Source organism: Melanotaenia boesemani, chromosome 12, assembly GCF_017639745.1.
Source record: "Melanotaenia boesemani isolate fMelBoe1 chromosome 12, fMelBoe1.pri, whole genome shotgun sequence".
NCBI classification, from domain to species: domain Eukaryota; kingdom Metazoa; phylum Chordata; class Actinopteri; order Atheriniformes; family Melanotaeniidae; genus Melanotaenia; species Melanotaenia boesemani.
In genome coordinates, this window is record NC_055693.1 from 6,709,103 (window position 1) to 6,729,874 (window position 20,772).

The 20,772-nt window shown below is 38.2% G+C and overlaps 1 protein-coding gene across 4 annotated transcripts in view; it reads right to left on the bottom strand.

Moving 5' to 3' along the window:
- The window catches only part of itgav (integrin, alpha V), a 45,728-nt gene that overhangs the window by 17,875 nt on the left and 7,081 nt on the right, over positions 1–20,772 (bottom strand). For all 4 annotated transcript variants that reach the window (XM_042001682.1, XM_042001683.1, XM_042001681.1 and 1 more), the window contains exons 4-12: positions 12,280–12,371; positions 12,045–12,159; positions 10,327–10,388; positions 9,764–9,809; positions 7,399–7,521; positions 6,686–6,730; positions 5,826–5,869; positions 4,338–4,394; positions 523–575 (exon numbers count right to left, since the gene is read on the bottom strand). In XM_042001682.1, coding sequence (XP_041857616.1) covers positions 523–575; positions 4,338–4,394; positions 5,826–5,869; positions 6,686–6,730; positions 7,399–7,521; positions 9,764–9,809; positions 10,327–10,388; positions 12,045–12,159; positions 12,280–12,371 — 637 coding nt within the window. The remainder of the gene's footprint in view (positions 1–522; positions 576–4,337; positions 4,395–5,825; positions 5,870–6,685; positions 6,731–7,398; positions 7,522–9,763; positions 9,810–10,326; positions 10,389–12,044; positions 12,160–12,279; positions 12,372–20,772) is intronic.

Sequence of the window (20,772 nt, forward strand, 5' to 3'; positions counted from 1 at the left end):
TTTTGCAGTTGTCTCTTGCCCAGTTAATAATTTAATGACACCAAATACAATAATAGAGAATGCTGAAGGAAACAAGCATTCACTCAGCAAGCATTCCCATCAGGGAGGATCACATCCAACATTTGCATCTGTTTCTCACTCTGGTTGGTCTCTTTCAGTTTTAGTTTAATTTTCATTAAGTTAACTATAGAATGAAATAATTTTCTCTGTAAATATAAATTTTCTCTGTAAATGTCACAGACCCAACAATCCTCAACAATCTGAAAGCTCCTATCCTTTATCGTGCCACCAAACATTCCCCCAGAATATAAATCTGGTTTCACTTAGAGGCCATTGCAGCTAAAGGTGACAGAACAGAGCCGTGTGAGGATGTTTGTACAGTATGTAGCATTTCCTGGGGGTACAACAGAGGTTATAAAAGTCCTCATGTCCCTTCAAGTACAACAACCAGGGGCTCTGGCAGCAGAAAATGACAGAGCTCAAATTGTTACAGAAGAAAATGTAAAACAGACCAAGACTTACCCGTCATTATTAACATCAGAGGCAGCGACTGAATGTCCAAAGTAAGCAGCCATCTACGAGACAGAAAGAAGAAGGTAGAAAAAATGAGACTCTTACACTAGTTCAGACATTTAACTCATTATCTCTGAAGCAGCGATACAGCCTGCAATGGTTTAATATGAATGAGAATCTTTTGAGATCTTAATATTCAATTTTCTATCTTACTGTGGCCAAACTTTTCTTTTTATGTTTTTATTTAACCAACTAGGTCAATTGAGAACAAGTTCTCGTTTGCAACGATGACCTGGGCCAGAGGCAACAGACTTGCATCTATGTGCTTATTTAGTGATTTTACTATAAGTTGTTCTATTTATATATTTTAAACTTTTAGTATCTTGTAATATGCATTTGATAAGTGAAATCAGTTTAAATTTATTGACTGCTGTAAATCAAATTTTATGCAGCTATATCTTCAAAACAACTCAACCAGCACAAATTAAGGACAGACTGTGCGTAACATCAGCAACACAGATTGTTTTTTTTGTTTTTTATTTAAAAGAGCCTGACAAAATGTAACAATGCAAAAAGTGAATTAGTCAAGAACAATTTATATTCCTTAAAATGTCTGTAAAATAGAAAATTTGGGTTTCTTAAAAAAAAAAAAGGTGGGATCCTTCATTAAAAAAGGAATAAATAAATAAAATAAAGCACTTCTATGCCTTAAATAAATATAATTTTTAGATAATATTTGTACATAATATGGGATGATACCTCAGTAATCTTCTCTTTAGGAATGTTCTGCACACACAGTATATTAAAAAGTCCAGTGCTCTGATTAAGTAACATCTTGTAGCACAAATTGCAAAACAGCCTCTACCCCCAAATTACACTGCCTCAAAAAAAATGGGTTTGATTTGTCCCAGGTGGGCTACTGTAGAAACCCCAGAGAGGGCATTTCATTTCTCCATCGTGAACAGTTATAATGCTAGCGCCAGGGAAAGCTCTCATTATCCAAAACACTGTGTTGGAGTGATACGAACACTTCTTTATTACACAGACTGATTTATTTTCTCTGTGAAAACACTAAAGAATCCATCTACAGTTTTCAATACACATCATAAGCACAACCATAATTGACAGTGACATCCCTTTTCAACCACACTGGTTCCAGTACTGGAGCCAGTTTTAAGTTGGTACTGTAACTGGTTTAAATTTCCACAGCCAGAGAGCCATGTTGTTATTTTAAATTATATCTCTGCCAATAAATGTTTGAGTTTCCTTCTTGTGTATTCTGAACTTCTGAAGATGATCACAATGCAGGGAGACAGTTTATATTCAGTGTTTGACTCATTTTCAATGCAGACTGACGTGTACTATCACTAGTCTAGTTTATAAAATGCTGCCTTAAACAACAGTTAGTGTTCGTGAACGCACACTGCAACATCCGCTAGTGTTTGAAATAGCAAACACTATTTGAATGATTGTGCAAATGTTTAAATGTTTATAGAGTTTGAAGCAAGATTTAGTTACAGCTGCTGATTATATTAAAATACCTGACGTTTATAAATGAAGCTGGAGATGCAGTAAAGGCATTTCATTGGTCAACATTCACAAACACAACTGGTGATATCAAACCATTAAACGACAGGAAATGAGGAACAAGTTTATGATCTTAAATTTAGACTTCTTCAACTTTACATCCATGTTGAAAGATCATTGTTTTTAGTAATTTTTTTCATTTAATTTAGCAGAATACACAGTACTTTGCTCTAGACTTTTGCTGGACGTTGGTCTGGTTGGTCTCTATAACCCTGTCCCCATAAGTCCCAGCATAAGTGGTTCTTTGCTCTTAACGAAGCCCCACTTTTAATTTTATTTGAGATCAAAACAGAATGGACTGGTTCTAAGTTAGGCTCAGGTTCTGCACCGTCTCAGGAGCAGGGAGACGTTGAAGAGAAGATTAGTAGCTGAGAGAAAACTTGGAGATAACGAATGGGAGTGAAACACAGACGTAAACAAGATCTTCAAAGGAAAAGAAGCTGATAAAAGCGAGGTTGCTGGGTTCAGTCGGTGAGTTATGGAAGACAGTCAGGAAAGTGACGAGGAACTCTGTTATTAACTGTGCTGATGACAGCCTCCATCTCCCCTCACCCTCCTCCATCTGTTTATTCAGTGTCCATTTGCCCCTCCACGCCTTCAAGTAACGGTTTCCTCACATCTTTCCAGAACAAAGTTTTACTGAAGCACAACTGCAGCAATAAAGCTGCTCTGACACCGTCCCTGACCAAAGTCTATGTCATATCTTTTTCTTGTTGTACGCAGACAGGAAGGAGCTCCTTTTTATGAGATTTATCACTTTGGTTTCCAAAGAATGACTCAGATGTAAAAGTTATCTACTGAGACTGTCAGTGTGTGTTTACACTGCAGATAAAACTAAAAGCTGAACCTCTGCTGGATGACACCACCTTCATCCTACAGCTGGAGGGATTTTTTGGGGGGTTCACAGAGAAACTGCATACTTTCTGTTCTTACTGCTATGCTGTGGGGTTTTTAAAACTACACTTCCTTGTATTTTTATCAGAAAAAACTTTCATAAAACCAAAGTTTCTTTTTATAGCTTACCATAGTTTTTCAGCTTTTTTCCACATCCTCATTTAAAATGTATATATTTCCATGTCTTGTTTTTTCATACTTATTCTTTATCTATCTATCTATCTAGTTCCATCCTGATATTAATCTTTGTCTTCACCTTGCAAAGCTATTTTGTGTTACTCCATTAATTAATGATCAAATAACCATGAAAGTCATTTAAATGGCATTACTACTTGTCAGTTCGTATGTCCTCGCCTCACCCTAAGTCCACAGTCTCTCACTTCAGCGAGATCTGGACACATTTAAGCAGCAGAGCGTCTTTTTTTCAGCAGCCACGTATGTGATTGTTTGGTTGACATTTTTGAGGTTAGACCACATGCTGAGTGAAGGTTTGCAGCTCATGTAGGCACAGCAGAAGTACTTGAATATGATCCCTTTTTCTGTTTCTAACAGAAATCATCAGTATGTGCTAAAAACAAATACCGATTACATTTACAGTACCGTATCTTCTAATGACAGCTGGTTAATGAAGATCATATTTTACACCCGTTCTTGATGGCATTATGTAGACTTATACCATCTCCAAGCAGCTACATAAAAAATACAATGTAAGCCATCCAGCTTAGATAGATAGACCTTATGTTGGAGTTTTATCCTTTTTGAATTTGTAATTATTTCATGTCAGTGTTTTAAAGCTGGATTCCTCTCTAGAATCTCCAAACACAGCAAGAATGATCTACAAGTCTTACAAGTTTATATCCAACCAGAAAGTCTTGATCTGAATGGTTATTAACCATGTTTTCACTCGTTTATTTCTTGCTAATTTGCTAAATGCTAAAATTGGTTATTTTACACACAGTTTGAGATCACTTTGTTTCTTTCACATCCTATTTCAACTGTGAAAACTTGAAAAGATTCAGATAAGTGAGATGTCTTTTTTCTTTGTTCTTGTTTTAAGATCTTTTCTCTCAAAGTAAGAAAAGAAACAACACTGAAAGAAGCAAATACAGAATCATTTTGAAGGTTTTAGTACTTAATATAGGACTTGAAATGAGTGTTTTGCCACTTATTGTGTGGTTTTCTCACTTGTTTAAGACAAAAACTTTTTCTTATTTCAAGAAATCTTATCGAGTTTAATTATCTTACAGCACTAGCAGATTACTTCTTCTGATTAGTCTGAAAGTTGTTTTTTTTTTATCTTCAGGCATAGTTTTTTGCAGCATTTCTGCAGTCCTGGAGTTCACCTGAGAGCCTGTGAAGTTGATCATGGACTCCATGTTGGGGCCGTTGAAGATGTTCACCTGAAACATCAAACCACAACAGACCCATCAGCAGAGATTCACATCATGAGTAGACAGGGTTTCAACACAGTGTTTTCTGAACTGAACAAATCTTCATATCAGTTTTTGACCACATGATGAAACGCCAACAGCCGAGCAGGATTAAGAGTGAAAGCTAAGCTCAAAACAGCCAACATGATGGCAGACGACCATGTGAGTGGTTTTTGGCACTAGTTATAGCACCAGTGTTGGATTAAGTGTTCTGATCTGACTCAACAGTGCAAAGTCCTGCATTTATAATCCTATTTAGTGAAGGTCCAGAATAGCAGCTGAACAGTTCATTAAAAAAAAGAGAAAATAATCTGATTCTGTGGTTGACTCAGTATAATATTATATGATTAGCACTCAGTTATCAAACCAAGGTTTTCCTGTTGGAGCGTGTGATTGTGGAGCTGTTTGGCACAATGGATCCCAGATTTGGGATGAAGTCTTTCCAAAGAGTCACCACACTATGGGGTGAAAAAAATGCAACAATGGCATGGAGACTCAAAGGTTGTTTGAATCAAGTTATTTAGAGAAGAACTAAAGAATTTTATTTATTGCATAAGATCTATAATATCTTAATAATGACTAACTACAGGGAATGCATTTGTTTAAGTCTTAATTTCCTTGTGGCACATTGCAGTTGATGTCACCTCCTATTGAAAAGAATTTCTGATGTAGTATTCACTATTCGAGATCTGCTTGTGGAGAGCTTTACTAATACTGGCATGAAACATAATCAAAAAAACTAATTCTTAAAGATCTTTCTTCCATTATTTCTTACATGTCTCCAACACAGGTGTTAAAACTGGTTAAATCTATAGATAAAGTAGCCTTTACAACCGCCTGCTGATGACTACACATGCAATCTATTAAGTGATGTAAAAAAACAAGTTTTATAAACTTTTTTTATCTACTGACATTTTAGAAGCCTTGTCCGGATTTGTTTTTCACATTTATTAAAACAGAAATGTAAAAAAAAAGACACAAAAAAGGCATATAGTAACATATAACTGACCTGGATCCCATCTACTCTGTTATTTACAGATTTACATGTGTGTTTCATAACATCTGCTCAGACTGATTACTGCAAGTCTGACTTAATGAGGGATGTTGGTCAAGTACAACAGGACTCATTGTAAAAAGGACGTTATGACTGTGACAGGATGAGGAGAGAAATCCTGGCCAATCTGGGCTGGTAAGGGTTTGGTAACTCTTCCTCCTCCTCACTTGGAGCAAGTGACTGACATCCTGAGTGTCTTAACATGAGCACTGCCAGGTGAAAGATGGGTGGGTTCAAAGGCCCTGACCTGAGTTCAATCTTTAAGACATCACTGCTGGTTCACCGTTCTCACTACACCTCAGTTTTGGCTATATTATAAGTGACTGTGACAAGTGTGAGCAACTTACATAACCCAGTGCCTTGTCCCCTCGCGGTACCCCAGTCACATAATCTGTGCAAGTGATAAAAGACGGACAGCCAATGAACGTCAAACTGGGACAGCAGCTGATAATTCAACTTTATAGGCTTTATTATCAGATTCAGTCATGTTGACACTAAAGCTCAAGAGCAGCTACATGCTAACATGGACATCTTCTGGGGGTGAGGTGGAAAAACTATCTGTATATATTTCAAAAACAAAGAAGCTGGTTACTAATTTCTGCTGAGTTCAGTTTCATTACACAATTAATCAATGACCAAACTACAGAGATCTGAAGCATTTAAATCCCCCACAAACTTACCTTTTAATCAGACAGTAAAATGATCCTATCATATCAACAATGCCCCTTTTTATCACTGAAAACTCTGAAGTTTAACAATTTTAGACATTTAATTAAATCACCTATAACATCACAGCTGGGTTGGGTGCTCTTGGTAACATTTTTAAGTGGATAAAGTTGTTTGAGTTAGAATAATTTAATTTAAATGACTAACATTTGATACCTGACAATAAGAGGCAAGGAAGACACATTCACATTTGTCTGACATCATCACATTATCAAAAAGATATATATTGAACATTTAGATATATGTTCATATATTTACTTACAAGAGACCTAAAGAAAAAATGGCTTATAATCATGAGTTAAAACTCATGATTATAAGCCATCTTAATTAAAAAGTAAAACAAAACAAAATAACCCAATACTGAACTAAAAAATATAACTTTTAACTGTGTTAAATAAACTTTTATCATTAATTTCTGATACAAATACCACAAAAGTAGTATTTGTTTCAGGATGCGTCTGATAAAATATCCTGCTCTCACCTTCTTTCCCATCGCCGTTGAAGTCTCCAACTGTCACAGAGTATCCTGTTAAAGACACACATGTTATGGGAATGACTTGCTAAGGACAGGCTTAAGCATCACTACAGGCAGATTCATAGATACATACAAACACCACACAGTGAACGAGAATATTTTTCCTATAAAAAAACATCCATATCTTCACAGGTAAGGCCACACTAAGAGTATGGAAACTAAAATTTGGATCATGAATAGCTCCAAATTAGTTCTAATGTTATAAATCCTCACATTTAGGTCCATGTAAGAAGATTTGAGATGAGTACAGAAAAACTTTCTGTTTTCAGCCAGTTTTTCAGACTCAAAGTTGAACAGCATCAGTTTACTGACACATTTTATCACAGTGTTCACCCTGAAAATTACCAGGGTTAGACTTCATTGCTTATTTTTCCACTCTTGTTCTAGCCTGATGAGCAGAAGACAGATACTTTCAGTGTTATAAGTTCCTCTCATGAGTCTTTCATCCACTGAGGCCAATTTTGCCTTAAAGTTCCACAGTTTTATATAAATTATTCCACTATCTCCCCCTCAAGTTATGATACTAAAACAAACAAAACTCCAATTTACCCCTGGGATATATAAAAAGTAAATTTCATTTCAAACCACAAGGAAGTTATGCACATTAATTAATATCTACATAACGAGGAGAGTGTGTGTCTGTGTGAGAGAGAGATTACCGAGGTAACTGTCATCATACTGGGCACCAGCCGATCTGGTGGCAAGCGTGTTTCCGTAGGGAGTGACGAACTTGCTATCAAAGCGAGTAAAAATCTCAGAGACATCATCAGAAATCAGCTGACCTGAAGGAAGAGCAGGAGAATATTAGAGGACAGAGAAATAGAGCGATAATGAGGTGAAAAATAAAAGACATTTATGAATACAGAACGCCAAAACAAAACACAAAAAAGAAGAATTGCAACAACAACCACAACCATTTTACACAAGTTGGTTTACAAGCCGACACACTTTCAGTTTAGGAGAAATATTATAAAAACTATTTTATTAAAGGAGCCACAGAGACACAACGCTAACAGCTGTCTAATCAGAAACAGAGCTGTGTGTACCAGTGTGTGGTTAGTTGTGTAACTGAGTGTTGCCTCAACAGGAAACAGTAATTAGGCTAACACAGCCCAGGAGGAGCTTCTCCACACCATCAAACAACACGTGTGACTGACTCAGCTCTCAGGATAGTCTGCATCACACCCTCCATTGTCAGACGTCCAGACAAATGTGGATTACAACACACAGCTGATAAACACACACTCATTTAGTCTGCCGCTCATCCCACCTGAACTTTACCTGCTCATTAAAATCTTAAGCGAGTTATGATTCATGCAGCAGTGCAGCGTAGGAGGACTCATGATGTGCTCTACAGGTTAAGGCCCAATGTTGTCGGATGTTTGTTTACATCTGGACTAAATGACACTTTAAAGTACATTACTGACTATTTGGACCAAATTTATTGTGTATATCAATAAAGAAGTGCAATAAAAATAGCAAAGGTAAAAACAAGTAGGATGCTCTTCTGATAGTCAAAATACAAAACACATGAATGTTACTTTTATTCATTTGTTTTATTTTAAGAGAAAGATGCAATATTTGGACATTTCACTCTTTATCTCATGTCAAGGAATTTTCTAGAGCAGAAAAACTGGTGCAAAACTGTCCAGATTTTCCAAGTTTTTTTTAAACTTTTTGAAAAACTTCTCTCACCTCCTTACACTTTTCTCATCTGTCTCCTAACGCAATTATCCTAGGTGACTTTAATATTCATATGGACGATAACAGTAATGCTCTCTCCAAATACTTAATCCTGTCTCGAAAGTTTTAATCTGTAACAATATATTAATTTCCCAACTCACCGTAAAGGTCATATCTTGGATTTAGTCTGTTGCTCTGGTCCCATTCCCACTGATTGTGAATCTCATTGCTCCCTAACACTGACCATAGGCCCATTACTTTCAATGTCCACCTCCATTCGCCCCGTACCACCTCATTCCGCAATGTTAAGGCCATCAACACTGACACTTTTTCTTCTGACATCATCAATTTTACATACTTTACTCATTTTCAGCAAATATGAAAAAAAATGTTTATGTTCAAGTTATCAAGTTCAGTTTTAAATTCAGTAAATGTTCTTAAATTCCACCACTGATGGAAGCTTGGAGTCGCAACACTAAAAATATAAATGACTTTAAGACGATTTTCCATACTCGTCCCAGTTTTTCCCCACTGAGACTTTGTGCCCACAGTGACACAACACATCCATCTCATGCTGATTCACTGTCACCAGAAACCACACAACTGAGCCAAAAGCCTGGATAGGAAAACATCATGTTAGTTAATGTGTTAACTATTTTCCACCAATGCAGGACTGTTGCTCTAGTAGCATAGATGTTGTGGTACACAGTCAGGTAGGAGTGCATTTCTTTTTATTTCTGGTTCATTTGAGGTAAATACCACAGTTTAACTAAGCTAATAGTCTTTAAAACCAACTGGCTGCATGTAAAAAAAAGAACACAAAAACAAAACTTTTTAAAAGGAACCTCATAAAACCTATTTTTCCATATAAATAAGAACAGGTGGAAACAAACTGCCCAGCTTTCACTAAATGCAACAAAACCCAACCAACGTTAACTTTAAATTCATATTCATCAAAACATTAATATACAGACAGTGTGACCTGTCTGTGTATTTGTAGCATTGCTGGTAACAATGTCAGCGAGGTTCAAGCTGTAATCGGTAATGTAGTTGGGTTAAATTTAATTCCTGTGGGAAATCCTGAACATGGAGAGCTGCCATGTTTGTCTGAGGCTGCCAGCTGGCACTACTGAGCTTTCAAGGGGAATCCTTGAGTTTCAAGGTTATTGACACCGAGATGCCGCAGTCTCCATAAGTTCCATTTTTAAGTAGAGGGATAAAGTGAAAATGAAGCAGACTGGCCTGGACCTGAACTGTGTTTCTTTCTGTTTCACTCTACCACACTCTTTTCAACAACACAGTGACACAAATGTACAAACACAGTGTCAGTGTAACACTCACCCTGCCAGTAAAAGCTGCCGGGTCCTCCCAACACCACTCTCTTGTTCTTTGAAAGCCACACACACAAAAAATAGGTGGCGTAAAAAATAGATTGTGAATTAGTTTAATTTAGTTTTCAATCCACAAATTTAAGACATACTCTTAGATGTGTAAAGGACTGACAGTTCACGCGTGGTGAACAGACACTTTAAACAACATGAACTTTTGGTCTGAGATAAAACCTTCGAATCTACTTTGCTTCAGGGCCCAGCCACACACACCTGCACTCTCTAACATCTTTCTTGAGAGCAAGTTTTAAAGTGTATACTGTTTGCACAGGCACTGTACATGGTACTGTCAGTCAATAAATCTATCACTAATCCTGACTGAAATATCTTAACATACATTACATTTCATAAAAAATCTGGAACAACAGCACATGAAATAATTCAGTAAATGTAAACATCCTGGTAATGTACTAAACAAAGGGGAAAAATTTAGAGAACCTGTTATTTACAGATTATTATTCTGTCATTTTACTAGTCTGGTCCACTTGGGATCAAACTGTGCTGTAAGTGGCCTACCTTGATCAAGTCTGCACTGAAACCAGCCTGGCAGAAACCCTGCCCTTCTGGTGAGTTAGCAGCTGGACAGAAAAAAACAAACAGCAACATTAAGACCATTAAATGTAGAAGGCATTTTAATTTATAACTAAAGAAGTAAACATTTAAAATGTTCAGGTGGAGAACCCCCAGGCACTCAGACAAATTAAAGGTCCCATATTATGCAAAATTCACTTTTTAATGGTTTTGGAACAGTCATACTGGTCCCCCCGCATGTGTAGGAGACCCGTAAGTGTGAAACTCTTTCAGGCGCTCTCTCTCCCCCCTGCTCCACCTCTAGGGAAGTAAGCGCTGAATTGAGCGAGTTTGAAAGCGTGTACGTTAAGACGTCATAAGGGACAATAACCACTCCCCACAGAGCGATGGCACCGTCTACCGGCTCTCAAAGCCCGCCCTCTAAAAATCACCTAGCGCCCAGTGTTTTTCCCTCTTCGGCAACCCTCGTTAGCGGACATGGCTAAGCGACAGAAGCACTGTTCTGTTTGTGGCTGCATAAATGAACACCAAAACGTTTTTTTACTTCCATCCACTGAACCCACGAGGACTGAGTGGATTAATTTTATTTTTGGAGGAAATGTACCCGGAAAACTTCCAAAGGTTTTGCATGTCTGTGGCCAGCATTTCAAAGAGGACTGTTTCCACAACATGGGGGCATGGAAAGCAGGCTTCGCCGATCGTTTGAAGCTGAAGCCAGGTTCAATACCAACTGTCCGTGACACAGCTGGAGAGGTAAGAGCTGGCAGTTATTTTATCGTTTCGGCCTTATTAGTCTGATAGCTTGAAAATATATTAGCACTGTTGTAAATGTAGCCAAGTCACTGTTTCTACTGTTTGTATCCGGTGCCATTGTTCATCAGATTGATGAGCGTAGCTGGCTGTGTTCTCCGTGCGTCGCGGTTTGGGTCGGGAATGGGGGCTTCAGGAATGGGTTCCGGTGTTCCGGCGTTTGTTTATCCTTCACTACGCTGTAATCAGCGTCTAGTAACCGCTAAGGCCTAACCTGTCAATCACCTCATGACGGGCGATGCGATGGGCGGAGCCAACAGCTGAGCTGCTCCACCAGGGTCCCGCCCACCATAAACGGCACATTTCTGAAGCTGCTAAAAAGAGGGAGGTGAAGAGAAGCCGCTGCACTCAAACTGAGGGTCGATTTGTACATACCATGGCGGAAATATTTCATTTAGATATTAATGAATGGTCTCAGATTGGGAATAAAGTGTATAATATGGGACCTTTAAAGCCTGATCTAACTGTAAAAAATAAGATCTAATTTTCTATCCATCTATTTTGTTAGAGTGCTTGCTTAAAGTCACTCCATGGGCACCAGGTGCTGACAAAGTAGTTTGAGGATTTTATTATGGGCAGTTCTATGAAAACTTGCCTTATTTAGGCCTAAAATGACCACACCAGAGCAATGTGACTAAACCAAAACAATAAAGTCACAGTTGGGATGCTGAAAAAATGAGCTAAAGCGTATTATTAAGTTCAGTTAAGCAACCGCTTATTTAACTTCTACCTAAGTGTAGTGATGTACAGGTATACTCCCAAATTACAGCCTCTGATTACAAACAACAAAAAAGTGAAACTTTCAGCCCCAGCAGACAGATAAAACACTGTGTTAAGACAGATAAAATGATAAATTATTCCATAGTTTGACGGCAATTTGATAACAGACATACATGATCTGCATGGAGAGTATTCTACCACTTTGCTTCCTTTCTTCAGGAAACACGTTCCCACTGGCTCGCGCTCGGAGACGCCAAAAGTCGACCACTGATACAGCGGAGCACAGGCCTGGAAACAAACAAGTACACCTACAGTCAATATACACGACGTCCACTTTTTACATAAAATACAGTCTATAGACACGAGTAAAAGAAGACAAATGTGTGTTTTTGTGTGCAGTGTATTTACCAGGATGTGTTGGCCATCAGATCGCACTGATGCACCGAACCACTGTTTGGATTTAAATTCCATCTGAACCCCATCACTGTTCGTCCTGTCATCTGAGAAAAGAGAAAGTTATTGTTATTCATTTATTTAACTCAAACGAAAGACATGTGGTGTATTTATATGACATGTTATAGAAAGATACAGTCCAATAGACCACTTTTTCTTTATTTTAGGTTAATCTAGGTTTAATGGCAATATTGGTCAAACAGGTCTAGCTAAGGCAACTTATAAAGGAAGAAAAAAAAATATCAGAAAGGAGAAATATTGACTTTTGAGCATTTACTATCTTCTTATTTCTGAATGGCATTCTGTCTGAACTTTCCCTTCACAGGAAAAACACAGACAAACTTTGAATTCAAGCAGCCTTATGACACACACATAGCTGAAGCTATAATGACTGCAGTGCTTTAACACCTCTAGTTACTGTGAGCAGATGGACAGATATATGAGGGAGGCAAGAGAGCATCAATGCATGATAACAAACCAAACATGCGTCCATACAGAACTATTTCCAACCGATTGTCTCTATGCCTCACTGCTGGATGATCACTATCGCAATGAGTTATCTGACAGTGAGAAAGAAATCTGTCTGTTTTTACCAGCTGTCCTCCACTAACAGCCTCCATTTGTTTTCTGTTCACAGTTTATGTTTGAACAACTTCTTCCCTTGTAAAACAAAAGACAGCATGTTTCATATTTCAAGTCCTACACTACTGGCAGTATGTCAACCAGCCTCATATGGTTGTCACATGGAAGACTTGAAGTAGTCCTCACATGTGCTGATTATTTCCTCCTTTGTCAGCCAAACTCTTATTGAACTCCATCTTATTTAATACATGTTATTTAACTCCAGAAAAACAGGTGGATACCTCTACAAGCACCTGGAACAATGGCTACTGAACAAACAGACCACAGCTTGTGAGATTGAAAGGTTGTGTGATTGAGAAGCTGGTCAGCAACACATGAGAACCACGAGAGAGTGTTCACTCGCACATTTCTATGCAATCTGTACACCTCTGATTTCCAATACAACTCTATGTCATTTCATCTGTGAAAATACTCTGATGACTGAGCAGCTGTGGGGTGTACCAGTGATGGATGAAAAGCTGAGTAACTGGTGAGTTTGCGGGATGGTACAGAAACAATCACTTAATCTTGAACAAAAACAAAAGACTTAATTGTGGATTTTAGAAGGAACAAGAATAGGCAAAACACTGTTTACATCCCGTTAGAAGAGGTGGAGGTGGTGGAGGAATGGATAATAGACTCAAGCAAGCTTAAGGAACCAAAACGTTACACATCTTTATAAGTGTTGTGGAAAGTGTGGTCTGCTTTGCAGCCATCAGCTGGAGCAGCAGCATCAGAGCCAGAGACTTAAAAAAGCTGAACAATCAAGAAGGCTGGTTCTGTGCTGGAGATAACTCTGGAACCAACTTTGCAGAGAAGAATGCTGCATATGCTGCTGAACTTAATGGACAATTCTTCACACCCTCTCCACATTTTACTGAGGAAACAGTGTGTTCAGTCAGAGGCTTCTTCAGGTCTGCGGCAACACAAAGTTACAGGAGGTCATTCTTGCCAGCAGCCATCACCCTCTGGAACAAGACTTTGACTACCAATTATTTGCTATATTATGAAGAAAAAAAAAACCCTCTTCAGCAACATTATATCAACCACGGGATAAATAAAGTATTTTCCTTTTCATTCATTAAGCTGAAGCTAATTGGTAAGATTTAAGTCAGGTGCTCAAATTAAGTTGCAGCAGTAGCTTTTGCGTCTGCACTAAGAGAAACTTATAAAGTTTTTGCAATTTTCCGGACGAATAAATTTTAAAGTAGAATACTGACTGGCCATTTCTGTTGACTTAGTAAAGCAGCTGCTGGATAGGTTGTTTGCTGTATGCAAACAACGATGGTCTAAAGCTAGTTAAGGCAGTGGTAAAAGTTGAAACTTGCAGTATTTTCCTGTGGTTAGACTTTATTAATCTACTGCATAATTTCATTTGAGTGATGGTATATGAGAAATGTTTTATGTTTGTTAATTTCCCCACCCAACCCCTAGAGGACTGTTTATCCATTTCCTGTGTTCTGCCTGAGGCTGACGCTGGCCTGGAGTGATTTAAGGTCAATTGCTATTGTGCTTGGCTGTTGCTGATTGGAAAAGGCAATGTCTTTTCAACTTTGCTCAGTTTAAAGTTTTTCTTTTGTTTATTGGAAATGAAAAGATGACAGTTGGAAAGAAAATAAATAACCTTTACAATCTTAAACACAAAGAAGAATCTTGTCCTGATCTTTCTTGAGTCCCAATAAAAACAATGCCTACCTGTAAACAATTAGCAACCATAAGTGTTAAAAGTATAGGACTTAGTCACTACAGATGGATTCAGTAAAGAAAATAGTTAAAAAATTGAAAGCACTTTCAGAGTGTAATTGTGTCCAAACCTTTGACAGGCACTGTGTATGCATAAATCCTGGATCATCAAAGTCTGGAGGAAGAAGCAGCAAGCTCAGTCCTGCTCTCAACCTGCAGCCACAAGGTTATAGCTGTGCAATGCTTAAACTACACCACCAAAATCCACAGAAATCTTAGCTGTTGCTGAAAAATTTGAATGGATCCTACACAAATCTGACACGTAGGAAGCTGAATAACAATACAAGAATCAGAGTGATACTAAAGCATGGTTAGGACACAGAAGTCAGCCAATATTTGGGATTTTCCCCAAAAGAGGGAAACTCCAGCCTGCCCAAAAATAAATGAATAAAAAAATAGTAGACTGTAAGAGGCTGAATTTTAGAGCTCCTATTCTCAGAACAGTTTGGCTGATTAAAAAATGTGAGGACATTAAAGACACTGCAGACAAAGTATAAAAGGATTAGTTTATCCTTTTTAATAAGTCGATTATTTCATCCCTGATCTGTATGTAGCAATGTTGCATCGTGTTTGCTGCCAGCTAGTTACCATCTTAACAGAACTGTAGTCATGGCAGAACTAAACTTCTTAAGCAATCTTAAGCAAAGAAATAGTTCATGTCTACAAAAACACTGTGAGGAAAAGGACTTAAGAGTCTACAGCTTCCATTTCAGGAAGAGTTAAGCGGAAGACCTAATTTATCAGACTTTTACTCTTATCCGCTCTTCTTACCTTAATCATCCTCTGAAAAGACTTTCTAAAAAGATTTGAGGTGAGAAGAATGTAGTTGATTAATATCATAAAGCCTGGTTTAAAATGTCTAAATCCAATACAAATAGCCTTCATTAAACTAACAATTTAGGCTTTTTATATTCTTAATTAATGTAAAATTAGATTGTGATTTCCAGTGTTTGTCATCTCACATTAAAAACAATGAATGCTTGTTTTTATACTTATGATATATGACATATACATGGTAAAATTTGGACATATAGTTCTTTAGGTTTAGTATGGTGCCATTAAAATCAGAGACGTTTCAAAAGCAAGAAGTGAAATAACGATGTATAGCTCAAGCATGAATTAAAGTAAAGTTGACGGATTGCTTGCTTCTCAACTCAAATCGCAGCAAGAAGATTAAAGGGGTGGGAACTCATCACCTTGAAGGGAATAACTGTGTCTGCACCACAATTCATTAAAAAGCTTTCAAAAGGCATTGGACTAATGGAGATGTACTATCAAAATCAGATTTGAGAGTTTGAATAAGTCAGTAGAAATTATCCATCTAATAAAGATACCCATTTAAATGTAGCCTACAGCACTTACTATTAAAGCTCATAAAGACACAATGGTAAAGCACCAACTGAGTGAGAGTAGTTTGTATAATTTATGGTAAAGATGCATGTTTTAAGCCATTTTTAAAGTCAACTAGACAATTACTAAACAATTATTCAAATAGTCATGACATCATCCTCCACAAACAAGAGCTGCAAAATAAGAGATTTTGGGCTCTAGTGGCCTTTATTGTACAGGAGGTAGAGAGGAAAGGGGGGTCAGAGAGAAAGAAAGGGAGGGTTGAGGCAACAAAGGGCCAAGACCAGGATTTAAACCTCGCCCGGTTGGAAGCTATAGCCTCCATTTATGGGTGGGCCACCCTACAAGACGAGCTAAGTCCCATCCCAAAAGAAAACCAATCATTGCCTGTTGTCCCTCTGTCTAATCTTTTTGCTCCGGAAGCACATCATGATGGTTTAGTAATTGCATTTGATTTTTTTGTCGAGTTACGTAAAATACTGTCTTTGGTTACTGCCTTGTTGCCGTTGCCAACGTCTGTTCCAATCTGTTGCTTCCACTATGTTACGGCCACTGCCTATCGCTGGCAGCTGCGGCACATTCTGCCATTGATTGCCTGGTTTGGAGGCTCTCGTTCTGGAGTGGCTGGAATCAACACACCTCAGTCTCCTCCCCTCTGATTGGCTACTCAGTGGACCAATCAGGCTGCAGCTTAGGAGAAGCCACTGGTGAAAATTATTTTTAATTAACCATCTGTCCTCAACGTTATGTTTTGTTGCACCCAACCATACCCCTTATTTTGGGTCGTAACACACTATATGTGTGAAGAAACTCTGGCAGAAACAACGGTGTAAACATTAGTTATGCCTCTGCGGAGTGGAACATAACGGTCGTCCTGCCCCAAATAAAAATTAGTCATCTCTTAAAAATAGTAGTCGACTTTGTGTGCAGAGCTGACAAACTGATTAGTCGTCCACATCCCTTAAAGATTACCGTACAAATGTAACTTAAGGTACCTCTAACTGCAAAAGGCAAGAAAGACATGACAGGGCACCTATTAAGCGATTGTATTGTAGTTGAGAGATATTTATCTCTTTTACAACACATTTCCTGGTGAATCCGGCCCATGAAAGCAAAAGATAAATCCTCAAAATTCATAAATAGATGTGCCGCACTGGCTAGACAAGTCACATCTGAGAGAATATTTAAAAACTACAACAACAAAAAAACACAAAAGCTTGTGGTGCATCATGGTGAGACGGCCAGAATGGAAAGAACCAACAGTGAGTCAGAGTCATACCACACGCAGACACACACGCGCGCACACACACACACACACACACACACACACACACACACACACACACACACACACACACACACAGACAAGAATTCCAGTAAATTCTGTTCTTTGCTCCAGTGAAGCTTTGGCCAGCAATCACGCAGGTCAAATTTACAACAAAGACCTCTTTTGAAAGAGAAAACACACACACACACACACACACACACACACAACAATATAACTAGGCCACTCACTAACAGCATTACAGCCAGAGGAAGAAAGGTCAGTGAACACATTTGGATTCTGTCAGAGCCTGCAGGCTCTCGGTGTCTTGCTCTAAGGCACTGCGGCAGTACAGACACTTGCTGACTCGTCTCTCCGTAACATCAGGCTGAATGCAGCAGAAAAATAAACATCCTGCTCCATGACTTGCCTTCTGTGGCTGTGTGAAGCAAATTCACCTTTTATGGGCATAAATGGCTGGAACAGCGCAAAACATGAAGCAAAAGTTCCTTGGGTGAACAAGTGTTGGCCAACCTAGACCAGCAAATGTGTTCAGCAGATATATGGGCCAGTATAAGTTTAGTGAGGATTTATACTCAACCGTTCTCATAAAGTTTTTTAAAGATTTAAAGCCAAAACTACATAATGTATGATAGTAATTTCGTATTTTACAATGCACTCAGAACAACAACAGCTAAAGTCAACGGTCTCCTTATTAGGAGCAGATGTACAATCTAATTCAACCAAATACAAGAGTCCTGCCTTATATATATGAAACCTGAGTCTAAATTCATGCTGTTATACTATAACATAAAAAGCAGCTGGATAAACTATAAAAATATGAAAGAACTAACCTGTAATGTAATCATTTTATGAATAAAACTACTTTTCTGCCCATTATAGGAGAATAAAGTGCATTTTTCTTGCCATTTTTTCTTATAACTCAAATGATTTTTATGTTTCACTAAATGCATTTATCAGCTGTAAAGGGGGAAAGTCTGTCCTGTTTTAATTTAAATGATTAAACATGTAGATATGGATCAATGTAGAAGGAAACTGAAATTTAACTTCAACAATAAATGTGTTTTGAGATGTACATGTTGAATAAAGCCACCCTCTTAACTTTTAAACTCATGCCTAAAGGAGTCCTTGCAAGACAGGAATGTTAACATTTCTCTGTTTGAAATGATGCAGCCATAATATACACATGCTACAGATTCAGTGACTGAAAAGACCATGTGTGCACCAGTAAGTACAGTTTTAAATTAGTGCTATGTTGTGCATGTGAAGGAGGCAGGGCAACATGGTTAAAAATGTGGTGTTATTGTTACTTCCTCCTGTAGGGACTGAGGTCACCCACAGAATACCAAACATACCCAACTACACAGCTTGTGTCACGCAAACACAGCTCCCTCTCTTGCTATTTACACTTCCGTATTGGTAGAAATCTGTCCATGTAAATGCACCTGATTGGATCACTTTTTCCAGCGTCCATGTGAGCTGGAATCTCTGATCAGACTGATTTCAATCGGATAGATAAAATTTTTGTTCATGTAAATGTAGTTATTATTAATGCTGATCATATGTCATATTTTACATGGTTTTTAAAACAATGGCTAAAATAACAGTTGCCTCTAGTCTTCTCTCCTGTCTGTCCCTCTGCTTTACTCAAAATTTCTGGTTATTAATGGACTAAGATGGGTATTGATTGTTCTTAATATTAAAGGTCGGGTCAAAACCTCTTTGATATAATAACTTCATGCAGTCCTGCAACTACTACTCATGTGGTACAATGCTGAAGGAATATAAATCTCCATGAGTTACAAAAAAACATTTTTTTAAATCCCCTTTGAGGCATGTTGGTGCACATTTTCGTTGTTAGTATGAGAAGTGATTGCTACATACTGCAGTTGCCCCAAGGGAAAAAATTTGATCTGGCTTGTTTCTGTTCCCTCATGCTGGTATTTTTAAGAAAATAACATTCCTGGTTTTGTTGAGTTGTTTTTCTTTTCCTGTGGCTCTTTAGATTTTCTTTGTAGTCACATTTGCAGGTTGATATACGGACTTGATATGAATCATTCCATTAACGTAACACACCTACTGTTCAAAATCCAGCTGGCAGAAAATCATACACACATCATAGTACAGTGGTTTCCAACCTGTGGTCTGGGACACAAAGTCCATAGGGGGTCCCTGAGGCTTTGAACATTAGAGCCACTGTGATTAATGGACTCAATCAGAATACATTATTTATAGCGAGAATCTCACTTTTGAAAGCTTAAAACCAAGCATGGTTTCAGCACAGGGTGGAACAGAGGGTCCACAGCATTTCCATGGGTCCCCGAGGAAAAAAGGGTTGGGAACCCCTGTCATAACAGGCAATGAATGCTAAAATCACATCTGATCCAGTAACAGTGCAGTTTTTTGAGTAAAATGATTTAAATACTTGCATTTCACAATAAGACTTGTTTTGAAATCATACTTGCAATCACTGCGCATTAGTTGGTTATCTGAGAAAAATCTTTTGGGTGAGGCAATGCTGTCCACACCCGATGAGATGCTTTTAAGTTTAAACCAATCCTAAACCAGATTGATTCACACTTCCTGTGCTAAACACATTCAATCTTTACTTCATGAAATTTTAACAATATAATATTCTTTTGGCCTGCTGTTAGTATACAGTGGTTTTACTGAATTTCTTGCATTGATGGTTCAGTCTAATTACAAAAAACACTCAGCGTGTGCCATTAAGTTGGGTGGGAAGAGGATCTGGCTTTCAATTTTTCTGGTCTGACAGAGGAATGATAACAGCTCTAAGAGGCCCATAAAAGCATAAATTACACAGAATATTAAAAACTTTATGTCACTGTCTAATATTCATAGCAAGAAACAGCAGAGCCGCTTTTCATAAAGTCAGAACCTATAAACATACAGAGTTCTTATAACTGCAACATAGTGATGTTTGCAATGTGGACAAACAGAAGACTAAGAACTCCTGTTCACCAAAATGAAGTTAAGAACCACCAGAAACAAAAGACCTCAACTGTGTTTCCTCAAATCACCAGCACCCGAGCAAAAAACAAAGAAAACAAAACAAAAGTTACCAAGTAACTGCCTGCATGCGAGGAAAAAGCAAACCGAGGACAAAGTTGAGCCATTTTCGTTTTTAGTACCAGAGTTTTATGTCTTTAGAGTAGTGTTTTTTAAATGGGGGTACACACATTCACCTTCAGGTACATGAGGACACTCCAGGGCAGGGCTACTCAATTCGGTCCTACGAGGGCCGCAATCCAGCAGGTTTTCCATGTATCCCTGCACCAACACACCTGAGTCAAATTAATGAGTCATTGTGTAGAACCTGATTGGCTGTTAGAGCCACCTAATTTGACTCAGGTGTGTTGGTGCAGGGATACATGGAAAACCTGCTGGATTGCAGCCCTCATAGGACCGAATTGAGTAGCCCTGCTCCA